The sequence below is a fragment of the Atractosteus spatula genome, chromosome 1 (genome assembly GCF_055471065.1).
Source record: "Atractosteus spatula isolate fAtrSpa1 chromosome 1, fAtrSpa1.hap1, whole genome shotgun sequence".
NCBI classification, from domain to species: domain Eukaryota; kingdom Metazoa; phylum Chordata; class Actinopteri; order Semionotiformes; family Lepisosteidae; genus Atractosteus; species Atractosteus spatula.
Window position 1 is genome coordinate 11,158,666 of NC_142706.1, and position 23,491 is coordinate 11,182,156.

At 40.5% G+C, this 23,491-nt stretch overlaps 1 protein-coding gene across 1 annotated transcript in view; it reads left to right on the forward strand.

Annotated features, from left to right (window-relative positions):
- Nucleotides 1-19,542, forward strand: part of LOC148840602 (protein NSUN7) — a 45,806-nt gene extending 26,264 nt beyond the window's left edge. Inside the window, exons 9-11 of the mRNA XM_088910522.1 lie at nt 10,274-10,391; nt 10,610-10,733; nt 18,593-19,542. Of these exons, the coding sequence (XP_088766648.1) occupies nt 10,274-10,391; nt 10,610-10,733; nt 18,593-19,210 (860 nt within the window). The 3' untranslated portion in view covers nt 19,211-19,542. The remainder of the gene's footprint in view (nt 1-10,273; nt 10,392-10,609; nt 10,734-18,592) is intronic.
- The last annotated feature ends 3,949 nt before the right edge of the window (nt 19,543-23,491 follow it).

Below are 23,491 nucleotides of genomic sequence, written 5' to 3' on the forward strand. Positions count from 1 at the left end.
CTGTTTTATCTGTTCTTTCTTTTTTCCCTTTGTGCCTCATTCATGTGGCAGTGTGTGATTTTGCAGTCAGTTGCTCTGACAGCAACGGTGGTATTCTTTGTGAATTCAACAGTGAACAGCCCCCTTTTTAACTTTTAACTTTTTAACTTTGTTTTTAAATTTAGCCCTTAGCCCTTTTAATTTAGCAGCCCAGGCTTTTGACCTGGGAAGTCACTCAGGCAACCAAAGGTAGAATCTGGTTGCTTCTTTTTCTTGGAAACGTGTCGTCGCAAAGCTGTGGCATCTTCACAGGAGGATGTGTCAGAAAAGAAGTGCCTCCACTTTGTGCCTTTTCTCCTATCACAAATGATTTCCCCCCAAACCATGAAGTCTTTCTAGGTCACCTGGAAAGTTCCAGATGAGGGTGATCTAATGGGGGGGTTCTTTTGCATTCTACTGTATAGTTCAATAGTTACAATTAGGCTGTCCCAATGCAGAAATTGTATCGGAACACTGACCTTTAAATCTGCATTCCCTTTCATGATTTGTAAGATTAGGTAATAACGGCTATAGCGTCATTTGATTTGAACATTTTCCTCTCTTGCTACGTTGTGTAGTACTGTATTCTTTTCAGAAGATTTTGAATTCAAGGTATACATGCTGTTCGAATGCAGTAAGGAAAAATGTGTTTTAGTGAAAGGTGATGGTAATGAATTGTTAATATTTGACTTGAAATATCATTAAGGTTGTATGTCACATGGGGAATTTAAGAAAAGTACATTAGGATTTGTATATTAGGCTTTTTAGTGTGCTGTGTTTTGCCTAGTTAAAGGCACAGTCCAACATTGACCCATCCAAAACAAAAATTAAACATAGCACCATGGGAACACTCTTTCTATTCTATCATGAACAGATTTCAGGGAAACTCTAACCCTATCCTTATCCCAGGCTTAAACCACCATTTAAAATGTGCCCGTCAACTGTGTTCAAGATTAATTCAATGATTTTTACAAAGTACAAGGAAACACAGAATGTTTACCGATGCCAATTAAGTGACTTTAATCGGTTTCCCAAGTGCTGTAGCTTTGTAATAGTTTGCCAAGATACAGTGTGTATCAACTGCAACATTCAAATTAAAAAACAGCTAAAGGAGAAACGCCATTACTCGTTTCAGGTGTACGTACTGCACACAAAGTAGGTTCAGTCCATGCTTGCAGCTGCCGTTCTGAAGATGTATTAAAAATGACTGTTTCTGAATTGTAACATTAGTGTTTTGCTCTGTCTGTTCTGCCGCGGATTGCGATGAACGGGCCGTGTTAAGGGAATGGTATTTTCCACCCTTTTGAGATTCCGAACACGGCGCTCGCCTTCAAGCCTTCAGTTGTTATTGTATCGTTTCCCTCTGAATGCAGTTTAGTAGAGCTGGCGAGTGAATTCATAGAGAGCTTGAGTGCCACGTTGCAATGAGGGGAAAAGCAGTTTCTGCTGTTTTACTGGCAGCCGGCACGTCAGTGGCTGTGTACTCCATCCTCTGCAGGCGTTGCCTTTTTGTGCTCGTGGAAGTGAGTTTTTACGCAACCATCTCCAGGCGCAGATAAGGGGAAAATAAGTACTCATGCAAGCCTGTTATGTGATACTCGTTCTAATAATTATTGTAATTGCTATACCAATTACACATATATGTAGATATTATAGAAAATGATTCACAAGTTGAATTATTACAGAAGGTAATGTTATTTTTTATGCTTCAGGGTTCCAATCCGATTCCAATCCGATTTTCACAGCACAAGAGCACCTTATGCACAGATGTCTGGGATTCATTAACAGTCATGCTGCATCAGTGTATTTACACTGTCTGCTATTTACCTGATTCCAGAATTACAGGTGTGATCTCTAACAGTGATTTACAAAGTGTCCTGATCTGTTGCTTGCAGTGACAGTAACTGACAGAAAGATGTGGCCGCTCTCTGGAAGGTACAGTATATTTGGACTGACTAGGTCCTTGATCTTCAGAGTCTGAGGAAGGAAGTACGAGGGTAGACTGTTTCACAGGGATCAAAGCTGATGTCCAGCTATTACTTTGACTAGGATGCTGACTACTAATAGAATACAGTAAATTTGGGTGAAAAAACTTTAGCTTTCATGTGACTCGGAGTCAGTCAGTAATTTTCCAGGTAAAATTTGTTGTGCTTATCATATTTTTTCTTAATTTTGAGTCATCTGAAACCTAGACTTTTTACGAACATTGCTTCTGTAGGTCACAGATTCAATATCCAGTGTTCAGAATAATTATTGCTTTTAATAGTGCAGACATAATGGTTGTTTTTGGGAATAGGAACTGGAAACCGCCTTCAGATAAGATTGCACATTTTTTAATAGTGCTTAATTAACACACTATCCTTCTAAGTGGTTAAAAATAAGAGTTTTTTTTATTCCATTATTGTAGCATAATAAAATCTCAAAAATCTTTTGTGGTATCATATCTGAATGTAGATCCACCCTAACCTTTAAATCAAACAAGCTCAAGAGATTTAAATTATGAGTTTATAGTTCTCCAGTGAAAGTGCTGTACTACTTTTTTCTGCATTTATATCTCTTCAGTTTCCTGGAGAAACACGGAAGCATCTTTGTCTTAATAAGCCACATACAATGCAGCTGTCCTTATAGTAGGAGTACATTTTTTGTTTCAGATTTTTGCTTGACCTCGGTATTTCATGGCGACACATTCACTGTGCACATCTCTGAATAGCCTCTGTGTACCAATAGTTAGAATTGTGAGATAAGACCACATGAAAACAATATAAGCGATAAACTCCCAAAGTGCAGGCCGTTAATCATGGTGCACGAAATTACTTTCTTGCTCTGACGTGTTTGCACAGAGGGTGTTTCATTTGATCTTGTCTGTGCTGGTGATGGATGGCCCGTGTCTGGTATGCAGGCTGTTTTGTGAAATCGCAGAGGAAGTGGGGTCAGTGATTTCAGGAAGTAAAAAGTAACCGTCCCTAGACACAATTTGATGCAGCCTTGTACAGTAACTGACTGCTCGATCAATTGAATTATTTTGTTAAAGTTTGCCAGTAAACCTTTTGATGATGCCTTCTGTTTTACTCTAGGATCTTGTAGCCCTGCAGTAGCTCTCTAACATGTATAGTCAGTTTCCTGCACTGCATTGTGTGCAGTTAGTGAAGTTTACTTCGACATCTCAGTGCACAGCCACAAATGTAAATTGCTATGGTAATGTCCCGAGTCACGTGGCAGGGATCTCACAGGGATCTCAAGTTCTTGTCTTGGTCACATCAGGCTTTGGATATTTCTTTTCCATTCCATAGCAGGAGCAACATTTAACTTGCAGGCTGATAGAAATTACAGGTCTGTGGCAAAGTGGTATTCACAGTGCTAGTTATCAGAAATTCCTCTATTCTGCATCAAGCGTGTTGTAGTGTTGGTATTTTAGTCCCATGTGACTCAGGAAAGCTTCACCAATTTTATGAACCACAGGTTATAAAGCTGCAACAAACTCTGCAGGCTGCTGTATTCGGAGGAGAAACAGAATCACGGACATACATGACTGAGACTCTTTATCACCCGTTATGCACTGAGACTTGAAAACTCTACAGTCATTAGAAAAACCACAAAGCTGATGCTATTCTTCATTTTCTGGCCCTAAATTCTGAATTAAGAAACTGACCTCTAAAGTGTGGTCAGGCCTGCTCGATGAGAGATGTTAGTTTACATAAATAAATGTCAGTATCTTTTTGGCAGCTTGGCTTAAGCAGAAGCCTGTTAGGGGAATAAAAACCTCCTGCCTGTCATGTGCAATATGTAGCTACTCCACCAGCAAGGTACCAGGAGATTTAGTTTAAAAAATGCAAGTCACTTTTTATCTGACTACACACATATGATTCTGTGTTGTGCTTTTAAGGGTTTATTAATAGAAAAGCCCTCCTGTGCTGTACAGCTCTGGGAGTGAATGGCCGCACTGAAGACTATAAACCTCCTGGTCTCGTCAGGACATCATCAGAGTAGCAAGAGTTGTTTTACATTTCTTAGGCAGTCGCAGGCCTAAAACTATTTTGCCTTATTCTTTCTAAGCAAGCAAGTATTCATACTGTAGGAGTCTTGGGCACCTTACAAATAACCTGATACTGTACATTATGTAAATCATAGTGGTGTTAGACAAGAGTCACCTCTCGTGTGTGAATTCATAGCCTTTAAATAAAGATAAATTACATAAAATACTTTTTTTAAATCGACACATGTTCTTGGGCTTATCTGTCATTTCAGTGACATATCTTTCAGTTGAGTCTGAACTCAATGGAAAACTTGACTGTGATGAAGTTATACATGATTTTTCCACCCTCAAAATGCTGAAAAAACTGGTCGCTTGTAATGCAAATATCTTAGAAAGTAAAGATTTTTAATTTTTGTTGTTTTGTGCTACATAATGTGATAGCCCAACATAAATGGTAAGAGGTAGACATAGTGTATTGCAGTATACTGTATGGTTTGCTTTATCATGGATGTTATTAACATGGAATGAAGTTTACATACTAATGCATTTGGATGTATTTATGTTGTTAATGGGGTATACAGACGCTAAAAAGTTTCCCTTAGTTGTTATATAGTGTTGGTCACACTAAACCACTAAAGATAGACAAAATCAAATATTTGGTATGGGAGCACACAAGTGTGAATAGCTATAGCTATTCTATAGCTTCTAGTACCGACAAGCAGCAATGCAAAGCGCTGGATCCTGGATGAAAATGACTGGAACTTCTTAGTCATATTGATAAAGATAATGATTCTAATAAGGGAATGAGGGGGGTTTTCGCCTGGGTTCAATCATTTGGTATGAAGTTCTAGTAGGAGATCATTATAAGCAGCTGGTTCCATAGGAGATAATACATTTTTTCCATGTTAAGGTGTCATCCAGAACATTGGCCAAATTATAGAATCATAAGCTTACTAAAATGGGGGAAGCACACTGGTTAGGCCACTGGGCTTTTGGCGGGCTGTGGATTTGAGTCCCATGCTGAAAACAGCTCTTGGACCTAAATTGCTCTGATCCACCCAGCTCATGCTGTACAAATGGGTACAGCTCTGGGAGTGTTGTGGGAACTTCTTCCTCAGAGGCGCAGGACACAGTCCTGTGCAGATTCAGTTTTATAGAGCTCAATAGTGGAACAGCAACGCACGCTGGGTCTGTCCTGCAGAGGAGACCAGCTGCAGTGGTTTTACCAGCTCTTATATACAATACACAGGCTCGTAAAGACGTTTCTTTCACACTTTGAATGTTTGTCCCGTCCTTCCTTACGTGATGGAAGTTGGTTTCACACTTTGAGTATTAGTCATCCCATTAGATGTGATAATTCCTGTTCTTAACACCTTGTAGGAGGAAATTAGTTGCTGCAGCTGTTAAAGCAAGTTACCTTTATTCTGTCCTACTTTACCTTTTACCAAGTCTAAATTAACAGATCCCAGCAATGACACTGATATCTTCCACAACCTGGTTCAGTAGTAATATTGTAGTGCTGGATATGTGCAGTATAGATATAGGTCCTACTTCAGCTGTAACACAGGAACATGACTAGCATCCCATCAAGGGGGATGGTCACATGCTTTCAGTCTGCTTAGCACTACAGAACTTGGGAAGGGAGAACTGACTGGATCTGTAAGGAGAAGAAACAGAGTAGTAGCACAGGAAAAAGGTTAAGTGCTCCTACTCTCCCCCACCTCTGCCACCACCCTGTGCACGTTATGGGATCACCATATGGGCTCACCATGGCGACAGCTGAATAAGGAGAAGAAAGGTGACATCACTCCACTGTCCGGCGTTCGGTGCTTTCAAAAGTGGGTTATTTTTATGGATCCAGCTGTAAGAGAGGGATGAAACCAATCCTACACAGAACTACAAAAGTTTCTTTTTGTATCTAATGGAAGAAAAAAAAAAACCCCAGTGGAGCAGTGCGTCTTTGAGTGGGCGCAACATGAAATGTTCATCAAAGTTTCAAAAAGGGGTGTCTCCTTAAATTCCTGTAATCGCCAGAAAGTAGTGAAAGCTGGAGAGCTTTGAGTCAGTAGTCTGGAACTGTAGGAGATGTATTTATATCTTAATGTCTAGAAGGGAATACTGCCTTGCAAACCATTTATTTCTGACAAACAGATTAAGACAGGGAAAAAGAGCTCATAAAAAAAAAAACAATTCTGCGAAGAAGCTGGACGTAGATTCTTGCCACTCTGTTTCAACTTCAACAACATGGCTGGCTAGTTTGTTCCATACTTACACTAGTAGGTCGGTAGCTGACAGTAGGATAGTAACAAGTAGTTTAGCAGTGGTTATGGCTCTAGACAAGCTCATGAAATCCCAGGGAAGGCCCACCCGTAGGTCCCTTGAAACAGGATACTGTACTTCACTGGAAAACATTAGTAAGATTAATTTTCATAATTATGTTTATCAAAAACTCCTTTATGTGTTGGAAAGTATCTGTGTTTCAGTAGTTTGTTTCAAAGTGCAGACATTTTTATGAACTGTAAATAAAAATATCTTATTCCCCATTTCACGGATTCTGTGTATTGCCTGTCCGTTTTAATTTTCCTAGGCACAGCGGAGAGCATGAATTATAGAAATAGGATGAGAAAACCCCCAAGCACTTCAGTGCTCTTTTTACATTTGACTAAGTTTCTTATTTGTTGTTGGGGTCATAGAAAAGGTTCAGCTGGAGACTGAGAAGGAATTGTTCTCGAAGCAGAACCTCTGAAAGGACTGCGTATTGAAGGTCAAGTTTGAAAGGAAATAAAAAAAAATATTGTGCAGTTCCTTTGTCCCCAGGTAAATGAAACATTCTCTCCTGCTGTCCTTTGATTTGATAAATGTTTAATAGCACTGATTTTCATTGAGCTGCTCTCATTTATCAGGAAGACGGTAACCTATTTCTAGTAAGGTGGAGAGCTGGTCCCTTTGTTCAATTAAATACGGATCATTTCAAACTGTTTTTACTTTGTCCATTTAGTTTTACTGCACAATATTTCTTCGAGGGGGAAAAAAACACCCTGCTTTCAAATAAGGTATTGTTTCGTAAATCACAATTATACTTCAAGCTTTGTCTGTGTCAGGTCCTATTGATCTAATGTTTTATTTAGCACTGAGTAAGAATTGCAGCTGAATATTGCTAAGTGGTAAAGGCTCCCCAGTGTGTTGTCCAATGCATTGGTGAGCTTGGTCTCTCTAGGTTTTGTTCTGACTCTTAAGCAATTGCTGAAATATCTCTGAAAAATATGTGAAATTTCTGACATAGAACAGAAAATAAGACAGTGTTACACTTCAAGACCATGTAATTGTCCACACGGATCTCAATGTAGATCATTCTTGAATATGTGGATATTTCATTGTGTGATGAGTTATAGCACAGTACCACACCTACAGGAAGTATAAAGAGATTCATATTCATTCCCAATTTTCTTCTTCAGCGATTGATGAACCACAGTGTTGTGTCTCACCTATGTCACCTGTATTGCTGTCATATTTGTGACTGTTGCCACCATGCATATTTAACTGCCCACACTCTGAGATGGCTGGGGCATTCTTACTGCATGGCACTTGTAAAATTCGTTCCGTACCTTTCAGGAGCAAGTTGAGACTTGAGTTTTGCAAATCAAAACAGAACGGAGGTTGCAATGTTATTTGCAAAGTAAACAAAGCATCGGCCTGAGAGAGGCTAGCTAGTGCAGTCTGTTACAGCTGGATTAGTGGAAAAGCCCACAAGATGAAGAAAATACCCTTTAAAGGCATGAACAGAATATGCAGTAAAACATGAGATGTATAATCAGTCTATATATTTTTAAGCTTCTTAGTCTTGGTACTAAGACTGACCTGGCAAAACTGAATGCTACACTATTGTTTATTACTTTTAGAACATGTTTCCCCTGTATATTCTCTGCAAGATGGATGTTCCAAAGAATCCTGAAAGCTCTGCTTCTTTGTTTGCAAGGGGCTGTAGGCTGACGCATTATTCTGTCAGCCTAGAAAACTGCACATTAGAGTTTACAGGACAAAGGAAACAAAATAAAGTCAATATGACTTTTGCAGAAGATGAGATTTTACACATTATTAGTGTGATGCCATCTACAATTTACATGTTAGTTTTCAGCTCTGTCACCTGCACAGAATCTGCAGTATCTTATCAGTAATTTTAATTTATATTCAGCCAATGTTGTTTTCGTAGTACATGACCATGGCTTTGCATAGTGCCTTTGCATTCATTTTAATACATGAAACTGAATTTACCTCGAATGGTAAAACTATAACTGTATTGCCTGATGTGAAGATGTCAGTAGGAACAAAGCGTGTTGGAAGGTGTTGTGGGAATATACAGTGAATACTGTATGTAGTCAAGACAAGGACATTTTATTTCAGAGAGTAGCTAGATTTAAACTCCTAAATAAACTTAATTTTAATTAATAGATTAATTTTCTCTAGGAATGGCTGGATCGGCTAACTTGGAGTTTTGCCCATTGAGATATGTTAATGTCTGTTCTGTGTCACAGTGTTTAAACTTTGACAAGTGTGACCTGTAAGGCACAGTCCCACAGAGAACTCATCCAAGTTTCTGGTGAATATGTACAACAGATGTAGAAAGCAAAAAAATATATACATTTCTTGGATAAACAAATGAGGCACAAATTAATAAACAATAGAATATTACTTGATAGTTCTTAAAACTAGGTATATTGTGAATGTAATGCTTCACATTTCATTTAATTCTTTTATACTGGGGCATTGTATGTTTAATAACACTTTTTGTAATAGTAATGGGATGCAGAAATGCAATTTACTTGATCTTCTGGAATCAAGCTTCTTTAATTCATATCGAAGAAAGAATTATACGTTTCATATCAGCCTAAACCAATTATATCTAAAATAAAAATTTTGATAGCAGAATGCTGAAAGCTGTATTTGCATAACCCAATAATGTCAGGAAAAATAACAATAAACAATCCACACAGTAATTTTGCAGAGTTTACATAAAATTAGGTGAGAACCGCGCAGAGTTAAAAAGACTCCATTAAATTAATTTAAACTTAAATTTAAACCCTATTTTTTATGATGTTCACTTTCTTCCTATATCAACAGTTGCAGGGGATTCCTGTGTTCAGGCGCAGTCTGCAGCAGGCGGGCTTGTGGGTTAGAAATATTTCATGTGAGGGTCCCGGGCAGCCAGACCATTAAAGGCACAAGTGACTCTGCAGTGAGAGTGAAACTCCCTGGCTCTCTTCCTCGTGCTGCAAGCTCACCGCGTGACAGGACGGCCTGCCACGTTCACAGAATGTGTGTGCTTGGTCTTTGCGTCTCCTCTGTGGCGGAGTGCAAAATAAAGTAAAAAAAAAATAGAAATCCACCGCGAGCGTGGATCTTGACGACCTGCCGTGCCTGAATGCACAGAGTCTGGGACCAAGGCCTGAATGATTATGATGTGGCAAAGCATGCCACTTTCAGAGACCTCTCCTTCAGACTTGTACAGTGCCATTCCTGTCTTCTGAAAGAAATGGTGTGAAATATTATAGCCACAGAGCCTGCCCAAACAATACAGAGGTGTGAGCTGGCAGTAATGTTAGTGTCACGCTCAGGAGAATGCCCTTTAACCAGTACTCTTCCACTCTGTCCTTTTAATAATAATAATAATAATAACAATTCCTTACACTTATATAGCACTTTTCTGGACACTCCACTGCACGCTTTACAGGTAATGGGGACTCCCCTCCACTACCACCAATGTGCAGCCCCACCTGGATGATGCAACGGCAGCCATAGTGCACCAGTATGCCCACCACACACCAGCTATCAGTGGGGAGGAGAGCAGACTGATGAAGCCAGTTCATAGATGGGGATTATTAGGAGGCCATGATTGGTGAAGGCCAAGGGGAAACTTGGCCAGGACGCCGAGGTTACACCCCTACTCTTTTCAAGAAACACCCTGGGATTTTTAATGACCAATCTTACCCAAAGGATGGCACCTTTTTACAGTATAGTGTCCCCATCACTATATTGGGGCATAAAGACCCACACAGACTGCAGGGTGGGTGCCCCCTGCTGGCTCTTCCAGCAGCAACCTTAGTTTTTCCCAGGGAGATTGGTTCTTTTGTACCAATCAGTATGTAGAGTCTAGCATTTTTTTCTAATGATTTTAATCCTGGGCACGTCGTCCCATTTCCGGGACAGAAGGAAACACCACCTTTCTGAATTCTGTACTGTAGCTGAACTGCCTGAACATGGGGTCTGGCTTTCTCTGGTCCACAGTTCCGAAGGCGCAGGCCGTGGTGTACTGCACGTGCTCAGTGCACCCGGAGGAGAACGAGGAGGTGGTGAGGAAAGCCCTGCAGTTCAAACCAGAGGGCACCAAGGTGCAGCCTTACAGGTAAGCAACCGAGAGTCAGGCGCATGTTTTGACGGTCGCAGTGGCTGAACAGTCTCGCGCTACTCGAGCAGGCAGCATTTCCTTTGCTTAAGCACTTGCAGGGCGCTCTCACTGCCATCCTGAAGAACACTGTGCACTGTAAATCACTCTCCGCTAGCCTCTATAAAGTTTTAACGATATGTTGTTTTTTTTTACTGTTTTCTGCATGGTGCGAACAGACTTAGCCCTCCCGTCCTGCCTCTGTGCTGCATGTCAGAGGTCAACAACGCCAGAGAAAACTTCTTCAGACTGGGGCCATGTGAGAGGGCCAATGGCTGTTTCATCGCAGTGCTGACGAGAGAGGTGAGTGAAGACTCCTCTCAGCTTTACAGGCTTACAGGTTGTTCCCCTGAGAGCACATTCTGTATTTATACCTCAGACATCCTGGGGGAGTGTTTCCAAACCTGTCCTAGGCTGTCACTTACTGAACCAAGTGTTCTGTGTTTAATCTGCCTGGTACCTTGTCGTTATTTAACTTGCATTGCTGTCTATGGGGTTTAAAATGTGCCCATTTTACGTATGTTTTAAATGATAAAGGACCTATAAGTGTGTCATGCGCAGAGTTCAGTATAGATATTAAAATACAGGATCAGGTGCTAGTCAAACGGTAGGGAAATTTCTAAAATGATTTGGAGAGCATAACATATCAGCATAGAGCAAAGCACATAAATGTAAGTCAAAAACCTACTGTGTAATATAGAAAGAGAGTTTTTTTCCCCCAAGTGGAAATCAGAGAAGCAGTCTGTTTTTTACATCCATGAACCGAACATTTTAGCATTTGTATTTTATCTCTCCTGATCTACCCGTTTAATAAATGTGGCATGTTTTGAAGGCATGCATTGTGTTTCCCCTCAAGCTTTAAAAATATGAAGTGTGACTGAGTAATGATCCCTAGACATCTATGGGAATCAGCCAGGTCACGTTTTGTGTCGTGTCCGGGGATTAAGGCTGGGAAAACTGACAGTGAACTAAAGAGGTGTTTTATTTACATTTCCATAACCTTTCCCCTTGAACACAAATCACTTTTCAGTAAACTTCATGCACTCCATTTTTATTCATTATTCATTTTATTCATATCGAAAAAAGATAGGAACAAAAACATATAAAATATGTAGAGTTACAGAAACAGTGTCGTGCTGAAAAAAAGTGCAAATTATCATACTGTAATCTTAAAAGCATTGCACAGAGCCAGCCATATTTCATATTATATATCGTATATCCAGACATCCCAACTTTGAAAAAGGCTTGTATAATTAGATAATTTGCTGATAGATACTATAATATATATATGTAAATACTAACTCACCAGTCCAGTTGAATCATCTCACTTTCTTTGCAAACTTTCATTGTACAGAACTTGTTTAGCAGATTGGAGCAGACTATACTATAGACTATACATTTCTATACATCGGCACAACAAGCTGTGATTTGAGCTCAGCTGTACAAGGGCATCAGACAGGAGTTTCTGACAAGTCAAGCATTAGACAGAATTAAAGGCTGTAGGAGGTCAGCTAACTCATCCACCCTGCACTTCAGAAATTCTTCAGGGGAGCTTTCAGTAATTCCACTGAAAGTAGTACTGATCTGTGAGGATGATGTTTTTTCCAGCATTTCCAAAAAGCTTTCAGAGTAAAAAAGCATTAGGGTCACCTCAGGATAGAATAGTCTTCTTTTTTTGTAGTTCTTTCATCAAAGGGTCCATATGCTTTAGAAATCGTTGCCATATTAAAGTTATTTTATCTATTATGTATACTTAATATAAATGTAATCTAGATTTGACTTAACAACTGTAACATACACTATTGTGAAGCAACCTGGACTTAAGATAAACACAGATATTTATATATTGGCTTTGTCATGTTTGTACATGCAAATTGGCCCAGAAGGATGACGATATACAAGTCGCTAACTTACTGTATATGCATGAACTTTTCGCTGGTAGAACCTGGAATACCCTGAACTGTAGTAAGTCTTATCTAGATAACATTAGTTCAGTGACATTTTTACAATGAAATTTAAGGGTAGTTGCTTCATTACTTGGATATAAGGTCTTTGTGTTTTGGGTATGCATACAGCATGTGTTCCTTCTGTAACACAAGTATAGAAAAGTATAAAAAGTACAAGTTGTTCACCAACTTGGTTGTTCACCAATTTGGAATCGCTGAATCATGGAGGCAATGCAATACCTTGTGCTATAAGATGTAAAAGATGTTAGATGTGTCCTTTTCAGAAAGGCTTCATTCTTGCAACTCACCCATACAGCTTTATATGGAGACCAAAATATTGATGATGCATAATTAGTGACAATCTCAGACACAGAACTTTGTGAATCTTTCAAAATCACTGGTGGCTTCATTGTGGCTTCCTTAAGCGTTTTGCTGCTTGACAAAAAGTAGTTCGGGAGATTGGCTTGATCTAGGTAGAGTCTAGGTTGTATATATACCCACTTCTTAATGGTTGGATCCACTGTACTCAACAAGATCAGCAAACCTCCGGATGTGTGCTTTTCTACCACATTTATCCCAGTTTTGTTTCAAAATCTCCATGGTCTTCGTGGTCGATCTGTTGTTTCACTATGTGAATTGTGGCACGAAATTCCGTATCTACAGTATCTGAGGTAATATACAAAAAGAGATGCAAACAAATGTTTTGCGCCTGAACTGATTTAAGGATGCTGCAACAAAAGGGCTTGAATATTTATTCAAATGATAGTGTTCTCATTTTCTCTGAGAGTCAAACTACCTCTACTATCATACTACCAGCTAGCTACAACTAGGTTTGCAACATAAAGTCCTACTTGAAAGTGTCATGTTCGCAAGGAGGAGACAGCAACAAAATATAGAGTTTTGCAGGTTGTCCTCTGTCAATGAGTGAAATGCTCTGTAAAGAAGAGTAAAAAGATTGAATAAGTTCTATATACATTTCATTTGCAGTTTTAGCTGACATTTAACTGCTTAGTTTGAGCATTCAAGTTTTAATTAAAAATATTGTCTTACAAGATGCTGTATTTGTTTCTTGTATTTCATTTATTGACAGAGTAGTACAACCTATAGAAAGCAATAATTCATATTGAATATTGTAAACTCCACTCTTATCACTTGACCAGATTTATCACCAGACTTAGAAAAATGTTTCTCAGAACGAGTCTGATTACCTGCTCGCTGTATAGTGGCAATAATTTCAGATGAGTTTCATATTCAAACCACAGCTTTTGAACAGTATTTGTTTTCGTATGCCTCCTTAGCGGTCCTTTTAATCAATAATGAGATATGAATGAATGGTGTTGCTTCTTGCTGGAACTGGTTCTTGGTAATCATTTTAATGTACCTGCATGACAATTTGAGGCAGAAAATAGTTCAGTTTTGGAATTAAGATCATAAACCATACCGAAACCATCATGCTGTAAACTGTTCAGATGACAAAATAGCCTTAACTAGAACAAGCAATGCATGTTGTGCTTCATACTAACCGAGAAAAAAAGCTCGTTCACACAGTGATCACACAGTGACTTGGAAGGGACAGCTGCCTCTTCAGCAGGACCTCTTTTACACTGATCCTCCTCCCCTGGAGACGGAGGAGGAGGAAGGGTGTTTAGAGGTTAAAGACATCATTAAATCTAGTGTCCTCTTGCAAGGACTGATGTTTTATGTGCCCTGCATAAAAAGCTTGGTTCTCTGAAGAAATTCGCATTTCCTGCCCTTGAGGGCCGTGGGGTTCTCTTGGGTGAGCTTTACAGACAACTGGAAGACCTGCTGGACTGCGACCTGCTGGAGCCAGTTGTCCGCTGGCTTCTCAGGGGGTTGGAACTGATGTGGAATTCAAAATGCTTATTTTGTATTCTCTCAAAGATAATTCTTTACTTCCTTATTTCTGCTTTTAGATTGCTTGTACAATATCGTGCATAATATTTTGTAATAAGCAGCATTTAAATTCAAATTTCAGTTGAGATTTGATGTAATTTTGTTTCAATTATGATGCCAGTTGGGAAATAATACACATCATTTTATGTTATTTGTTTGCAGATGAACATAATGTTAACCCTCTAAGCCTGCAAAAAGAAAGTAAAATAAAAAAATACTGGAGTATACAATCATGAATAGACTTCCTAAACATGCATGTTGATGGAGTAAACCTATTTTTAGGAAGAGAATCAACGGTCGATACTTTGTTCAATCAGATCCTTTTTTCCATGATAAACTGACAGGTGTGAAATAATTTCTCCTGTTCTGAGCCGCATTAGCTGGGCTTGTTTTTATTAGCCCAAGAGTTACATTTTTGTAATGCATCTGCCCCTACCAAGCCAACGGTGCAAGTGGGGAGAATCGATGAATTATTCACGGCTCTGTCTCCAAGCGTTACTGTCAGCAGATTCACTTTAAATAATCTCTCGTTCAGACTAGCACAGCTACTCGCCCTCTCCCTTTTACTGTTTATCAATTATGCAGGTCTCTGAAAAGTAAAAAAAACTTTCAAGTGCGCTTTTGTGTGGTGTGGAGGAGAATGGCTGTTCACTTCACAACATGTCTGCGTCACTTTCAAACTCTGTTATTTTGTACAACACTTGAAGTGAGAAGGTGGAAGGCTTTCTCCATTTCTAAAAAATGCGGTCACATATATGCTAGTGTCCTGTTATTCAATTTAAAATCACTTTCTATTATAAAACGGAACACGTTTCTTTCTCTGCAATGTCTTTCGATTTACTATAGTGAGTCTCACAAAAAATCTAAACACTTGTTGAACTGCAACATATTTTCAAAGTTGGTATCGGGGAAAATGACAAAAAATTGTAGGCCATGCATTCAATATCTGTTTAATTGAACACATATGACCTGCTGTAGGTACAGTAAATTCATTATGCTGATTAATCTAACTTAAAAAACAGGGGGGGGGGGGTCTACAGTTAGACTAACAGTGTAGTAACATCTGTGGTCTCCTCCTGAAGCAATACAAGCTTGTAAGAAAAGGATCTCATTAGCGGTCAGTATCGTGGTGGGATAGCCTGTTCTGTATTCTGTTCAGTAGCCATTCTCATTGGGTGTATTACAGAACTAGACGTGCTGGCTAATGTCCTGGTTCAGGTAGCTGTGGTTGTGCATGTAACTGGTGAATTTTGTAATCAATAAGCAGAAAACTAGCCACTCACAGCTTTCTGAGCTGCAAGGAAAGCACATGTACATTTCACAACATCAGGAATGGCTTACAAACAATAAAAAACATGTTTTACATATGAAAACAGAACTGCCAGGCCATTTTAAACAGGTCCCTTTAAAAAAGTGTGGTGTTATAAAGAGTGATTGTGCCCTGCAGTCAGCAGAAGTCACGCTGAATGCATGAAATTATTTCTATTTCCCCGTTCCTCCTCATGTGTTAGAATTTAATTCAAGCCAACCTGGGCAATAAATAAACTCATTCAGTAATAATGTATTTTTTAATGCATATGATTGAAAAAGCACTTAAATCATTTTCAAGCCAAAATGGAAAAAAGAGCAATCTATTCTTGTACCTGTGACACAATTTCATTTTGCCTCTTGTGAATATCAGTGGGTTGCCTCGGAGGGATTATGGCTATCTAATCGCTGTTGCTCTTTAGAGCAGCTCATTTTGTTGGATTTTAAATGAATGCCCAGGGCAGGAAATTGCCCTCTGGGGTCCTGCATATTAAATTTCTGGCAAATTCAGTCAAAATTGGATAACGATAATGTGGCTTTAATCTTTGCATGAGAGCAAACCTTTTCATTTACGGGTTGGCATACCTGGAAAATGGCGCTGTCGCGTCTTGTGTCTTTAAAGCAGCCGGTTCTCCCGAGTTTTTCATCATCAGAATAACCTCTCTACACACGGTTCAATCTGCTGGTAACAGACCTGGATCCTATCCATTTTCTCACTGGACTGCGAATATACAGTAGGGCCGACCAAAACAAGTCTGTCCAGGGCTGAATTTGTCACTGATGATGGATGAATGCTTCTTATGAGTGCTGTCACACTGATAACGGTGAGAATTTTTTAGGATGTATGATCATATGAAATGTTGAAAATGAGAGGAAACCCTTGGGCTTGTCACGCTTGTTCAGTATTTCTGGGGGGGTTCCTTGATTATTTGACCACATCTGAGGCTGTCAGCATCCTATAGATCTTCTCTCACTAAAATAATAAGAGTCCTTATGACCATCTGTAGACCGTTTTTTAATATTTTTATACACACCCGGCTCCTATCACCCAAACTCTTGATGTCGCTTAGATGTGAGCCTACTATAGAAAGGGAATTTTGGTGTTCCTCTCCAGCGGACCTTCGGCTGATGATAAGATGTTAGCCAGCAGATAAATGTGATGAGAAAAGAGGTTTCGTTTTGAAGCCCGTTGGCGTCGTCTTGTAATCAAATTGGCACAGAGATGCAAAGAGCCAAGCAGAACATCTGCAGATTCCCAAAGATTTGTTTTAAAGCTTTGGGGGTGAAGAATCCCTTGGTTCTCATTTTAACAGCTTGAGCAGGTGCTACAAAAATAAACTCTCACCCAGGACACTAGAGATGGAAGTGGACTGGAACGGTGGAGTCTTTACTGCACTCGGATGACATTTCCAATCTGTTCCAGTGTAGAATTCACTGCTTGATTCCTTAATAATTAATTCAGTTATGCAATTAAGCAGCTGTCTGAACCAAGTATGTGCACTAGACTAGACTGAAAGGGCTGGAATTTAATTCCCCCTTTGGTAATGGACAAGGCTTTTTATAACGCAGGACTTGAATGCATTAGCAGGACTCCTATCACAAGTGTTTGAAATGTTCAGCATCTTGGGAGTGTGGGCATGCTGATGCAGACTTAATGTGAAGGATAACTCAAAAGTCTCAGTGATGTTTGTAAGCTTTGTAAATCGTGATGTGATCATCATCATCATCATCATAATACTGGAGAAATATGAGCACTAAGACATATGGATTAATGGGTATTCCTGTACTTATCCCAAGAAACTAATGGAAATTGCTTTCTCACTCAAGATCAAAGATTGCTTAGAAGACTGTTGATCTAAACTTTAAGGGATTTTTATTTTAAGCTTTGTTTAAAGAAATTAAAACATGACTTATCTTACTGCACAGCTGGGGAATGTGAGGCACTCTGGTCATGTGACAGAATTCATTTGGGTGTGAGTTATTTGACTTTAACATAGTATCGGGAATGGGATTATGTCCCTCCTTTTTCACTATAGCCTTTAATTGTGAATTTATTTGGATGGCACTTCCATCCAACACGACTTAGTCCTGTACACTGGCATTTTCCTGGAGTGATCTGTGCAAAATAACTTGCTCAGGTACATCAGCAGCTCCCCACCCAGGATTTGAACTCAGTACTCTTAACCACTACTCACCTAAGGTGACAGCTCAAGATTTTTCACCCTGTGTTAAACTCACTTCACCAGAGCTGGCTGGAGAGCAGTTCAGCTGGAGTTTGGTTAGCTGCCTGGTCTTCTTCCCGAATGAGTCATTGTCTGGTCCGCATTTTGTGTTCTTCCCACGATAGAAGTACAGTCGACTCCCGCTTTACGCAAAATCTTTTTTTACGAGAATTCGTATATATGCGCGGTTGGCGGCAAAAAAATAATGAAAAATCAAATAATCTCAAATTCAAATCTGGCGTGGCATGCACCTGAGCTATAACCTACAACCTACAGCCCCTACCAGTGCTTTATCGGGCGGCATCACCTTCAATGGGACCTGTAAACCGAAAACAAAGTACATAGGGGAAAGGGAAGTCACGAAAAGTGGAGTAAAGTCAAGATTTTGAAATCAGATTCGTGCAATCAGAGACAGAGAGAAGGCTATTCGTGAGAGCTAAGCATCAGCTGTGTTCCCTCCATTTTATTATTACATTTTATTTGATCTATTTTGTACACTGTACTGTACCTTATTTGAGGTATTTGTGTTTTCATAATACTTTAAGTTACATACACATACTAACCCGATTGATTTGTTTATTTTAGGAGGGGAATAGGAGGGTCAAAGGCGGTGTCTGATCATACGCAATTTTGGGTGTACTGTATGTGCTATGTCAGGAATTTACCGTGTAAAGTGCGAGTCTACTGTACGTGTAAGATGGGTCGCTACAAGTATAATATGTGCCGCAAGTTGGATGGATTTTGGCTGACTGTCCCCTTTCGTACTTTGCAGGACAGCTCACAGACGGTCACTGTCAAGGACGTATTGGCTCGGGCTGCAGCGAAAGGTCTGCTGGAAGGCATCGATACGGGGAAGCCGGCGAAGAAGCAGCGGAGGAAAGCCAAGGCCTCGGCGCTGCCCTCCTCCTCGGCGAGCGACAGCCAGGCCCGGATCGCGGAGTTCCTCAGCCGAGAGCGGAAGACGAGCTCCTCCTCCTCCACCTCCCTCCTCCTCCCCGCCAAGGCGTGCACCAGCAGCCACGCTCTGCTCCGGGCCAGCCAGCGCGCGCGGACCCCCAAGCCCACCTCCTCCAGCCTCCCCGGCAACCCCGCCAAGAAGAACGGGAGCAAGCCGTCCCCGGCCGCCCGGCCGCCCGAGAGACGAGCCCACCCCCCCAGGGCCCGGCCGGAGGAGAGAGCGTCCGTGCTGAAGCCGGTGGAGCTGGTCCTCCCGCCCGTCATGTTCCCGGGCTGCGGCCAAAGCCGGAGCCCGCCCCCGCTCTCGTACTTCCGGTGGAAGGGAACCAGCGGCCACTCCCAGATCTCCCTCAGCCCGTCCTCGTTGAGCGTCAGCCGCCACAGGGAGGCGCTCCGGCCCGGGGTGGTCCTGCATCCGCGGCCCTGGCTGTGACGGTGCGAAGGCTGGCGATCGGGACCTGGGACGCTGGCTATTCCAGAGACCCTTCCCTCCTTTATTTCACAGACACATTAAAATATTCTGCACCGGAGAGCACGATGGATTCTTTCGTATTTGTGGTCGACGATTTTAGCAGTGTTGAACCTAAAAAAGTAGGTACAGCAGCATCAGGCATTGTCCTTCTGCTGATCGATATGTGCTTGGATGCACATCTGGGTCTGACTTAACAGACTGCAGTGGGTATCCCAGAGAGCTTTTTACATGTCACAGTATACTGTATTTTGTGTTTTATTGATTAAAATGTAATCGGTGTCAATAGCATCTCAGCTCTATTGTGTGGAAAGTTTAAGTTTCAAGTCATATAACGGAAATGTCCATGTGCTGTGACAGATGACAGCTCTTTCCCCATAATTCTACGAGCAAATTCATTTTCACGGGACTAAATGTTCAGAAACCAAAGCCTGGTCCTCCAGTACCGGGTTACAGCCGGTACTACAGGCTCTTTTTAAATAAGACCAGGAAAACAGGCTCTCTGATGTGAATTCTTATCCACTGATTTGGTGCAATTATGTCATTAAGGTCTGAGGTGGAACGAAAACCAGAAACAAAAGTGTCAGGGACAAGGGTTGCTCATGACCTGTCCTAGACTTCAAAAGCTGAATATAGTGTATTCTAGGAGTAATGTAAAATTAAGCAGTAAAAGTGCTGGTTTGTCATGGCAAATGAATGGAGACACCATTCACAAAGACTGACAATTGAAAGCAGTGTTTTTAATCCTGAATTATTGTTAATATGCAGAATTTAATTTTAAGTGTGGCCCTATAATACCTGAAATTTAAATTGATTTCAAGGACTGTACCAGTCTAGTGAAGTGTTAATTTAAAAAGGTAGTGTATTGAAAAAATCTATAATGCTGATTATTGGTAGCTGACACTCTGACAGCTGTAATAAAAGCAACAACTCCCTTTCTTCATTTCTGGAGCTCAATCCAGAGAGAACACAGCACAGAAACTCCTGCTGCTTGGCACAAGTGCTTTTTTATTATACACTCCCTCTTTCCAGCAGGATGTTGAAGCTCCAGGAGACCTAGGCATCCTGAGCTACACACGAGACTGGACGAAGAGTATTTGTGGCAATCTGAGAGATGCAAAGATCAGGTATCTCCTGTGTCTAGTTCCAACACAACCCTTGTTGGATGTTCACCAAACTAGAGGAATATTTTCCTTCTTTCACCTGATTTTCTGATGGTTTTAGAAAAGAGCTCTTGACACTATTATCCCACTGTTCCAGAAGGCATTGCACAAGTACCAATCATAAAATCCTAGACTGCAGTGCTACCTGAACCTAGCCCAGCACTTCTGCCACATTTGTCCAGACCCCTGTTATTCTTATTACCGAAAGTGGTTCTTAATACCACTGGCTGAGTATTATGACACTGCTTTTTAAGAACACATCAGTGACTGCAAGTATTTTACTGTAAATTAACTTATTTTCTTCATCTGCAACTGAAATACTATATCCTCACTAAGGGAAATTTTGAATATCTTCACTTGAGATAATAGTCTTAGACATTTCAGTAGTGTAACACTCCATGCAATAACTAATTTTGGCACTGCCTGACCTTGCACTAAGTATTGTTGATACCATTGGCACATTCTTCAGATTTATATCAGCTGAAGTATCATTCTGTAGACAGGACTCTAAATAATGAGCACAGATGATTTAAAAAGGTGAAATATATACAGCAATTGTATGCAAGGCATAAATACACTTTACCTATCATGGAAGTAGAAAGCACAGTAGGGAAAGGGTTTGGCTATTGTACATTTATCACTTTCAACTATTTAGCAGTGGAAAGAAGCAAAAGCCCAAGCTAGCATACATAGCAAAGAATGCAGAATACAGTCTCATGTTCAAGAAGTCCAGAGGTTATGCTGAAATTGTACAGCACTCTCGTTCCTACATTTGAAATGTTCTATCTATACAGTTCTGGTCTTAATGTGGAACAAATGAATGTGAAAAAGTTCTAGATCAGTGTTTCCCCATCCTGGTACAGTGTCTTCTCCTGATCTTACTTGAATTCTTGCCAGAATATTTTTGAAGTCTCTTGCCCCTCAAAAAAAAAACAGACTAAAATTGATAGTTATAGGGGACAGGACAGTAAACACTCTCATTCCTTAAGAGACCCAACTTACCACCAAGCAATGACATTACCCTGTTTTGTTAAAAATAATTCACATGGGTGATTTACTAATGAGGACAGCTTGAACAATGACATGACTGACTCTTCACCACACAATTCCATACAATGAAATTAGCGCTACCTGCGCGGAGTTAGTTTATTCTCGCTGTGTTCACGTGGATTTTTTTTTGGCAGATGCTCTGGTTTCCTCCCACAGTCCAAAAACATACTGGGAGGTTAATTGTCTCCTGGGGAAACTGGCCCTGGTGTGAGTGTGTGCATGTTTGTGTATGTGTGCCCAGTGATGAACTGGTTTCGCGTCCAGGGTGTACACTGCACTCCTCCACAACCCTGTAATGGATAAAGAGTTTAGAAAAGGGATGGATGGAAGCTGTTTTAACTAAAAAGCATGGGGGCAGAGCGGTGGCTCTGTGGCTAAGGATCTGCACCTGTGGCTGGAAGATTGCCGGTTCAAATCCCACAGCTGGCAGAGGAATCCTACTCTTTTGGGCTCCTGAGCAAGGCCCTTAACCCCAGCTGCTCCAGGGGTGCCATACGATGGCTGACCCTGCGCTCTGACCCCAGGCTCTCTCCCTGTCTGTGTGTCTCATGGAGAGCAAGCTGGGGTATGCGAAAAGATAATTCCTAATGCAAGAAATTGTAAAGGGTTAATAAAGTGATGTTGTTATTATTATTATTAAAAGAAACAGCAAAAACAAACCTGTTAGAAAAATCACGTAGTGTTCTACAGTATATGTGGGAAAATATAGGCAAGGCATTTTAAGAGCAATACTGGCTCTGCAAACAAAGAAACATATCGTTCTCACTGATTATCACCACTTGTTCCTCACCAATTTAAGTGCAACATCACCGGAGCTGTGTTGAAAAACGAATGCAAAAAACTAGCTGCCTAGACATTCTCACAAATAATGGCTTCTATATGCATGGTTTCCAAGAAATACATTGTGAAAATCTTGCTCCCTTCTAATGTTATTGCTTCTCGATGACGCTGCCGAGCACTCTCATAATGGTTTGTAATGCTTCATGCTTACTGCATAATCAGTAGTTACGTATTACTTAACTAATAATATAGATCATACATTAATATACAGCACATATGTTAGCATACATGTTAATATTATATTAACATATCATATAACTACATTAATATATTATATATATAATATTAAGCTTAACCAATGACGCTTCCAAACTAACAAAACTGGAATGCAACAGGGAAGTCACAGAGCTACCCCAAGATGAGGACTGAGAAACACTGCTCTTGAGAAAACACGCAGGACCACCAGCTTCATTTCAGATCCTTGACAACACTTGGCAAACACCAGCTACAGGAATGTGATCTAAGATTTTAAAGAGTTAAAAAAGCGATGATACATTGTTTCCTCAAATGTAAAATAAATTCTGGGACCTTCCAGTTGGATACTGTAATGGACATTGATGAGCTGAATTGCCTAGTGTCCTCTTGAACCTTTCCATTATCGGGATTTACTCTGGAAAAAAGCTGTGGCTCAGTACATTACACATTGTAGTCTTGCCTACATATCATTTATTTAAAAGGCATCTGGATTGGTCTTTTTAAGTATTTATTTTCTTAGTGTTTTTGTATTCCTACAATCTTTTACAGCTGCTCTACAAATCAGCTCAGGTCCCATGTTTAAAAAATTACAGCCACATAAATATTTACAGCTTCTCCTCTAATAACCTGGACAAACACATTCATGCATTTTATTACTCCCTCCAGTTTACTTCAATCAGCTAATGTATGCAAAAAGACAGAAAGGGGTAAAGGACAGCCTTTGTCCTTTCATAGCCCCTGACTGTAAGTGTGGTAAAGGAACTACGGTCGGTCTCTTTTACAGGCGGGAATTATTCGGCTACACGCTCGACACACTAACTCCCTCAGAAGGGAGGCTGGCAAGTCCTGTAAAAGCGTTCCATGACTTCATAGCCAGTGTACTTACACAGCTGAGACCCTGACATGACCCTGGGGACAGGCTGGGACACCACATGGCTCTGCAACACTACCAGTGTCATTTCAGACTCCAGATGCTCGCGAGCTAACTTCAGTTACT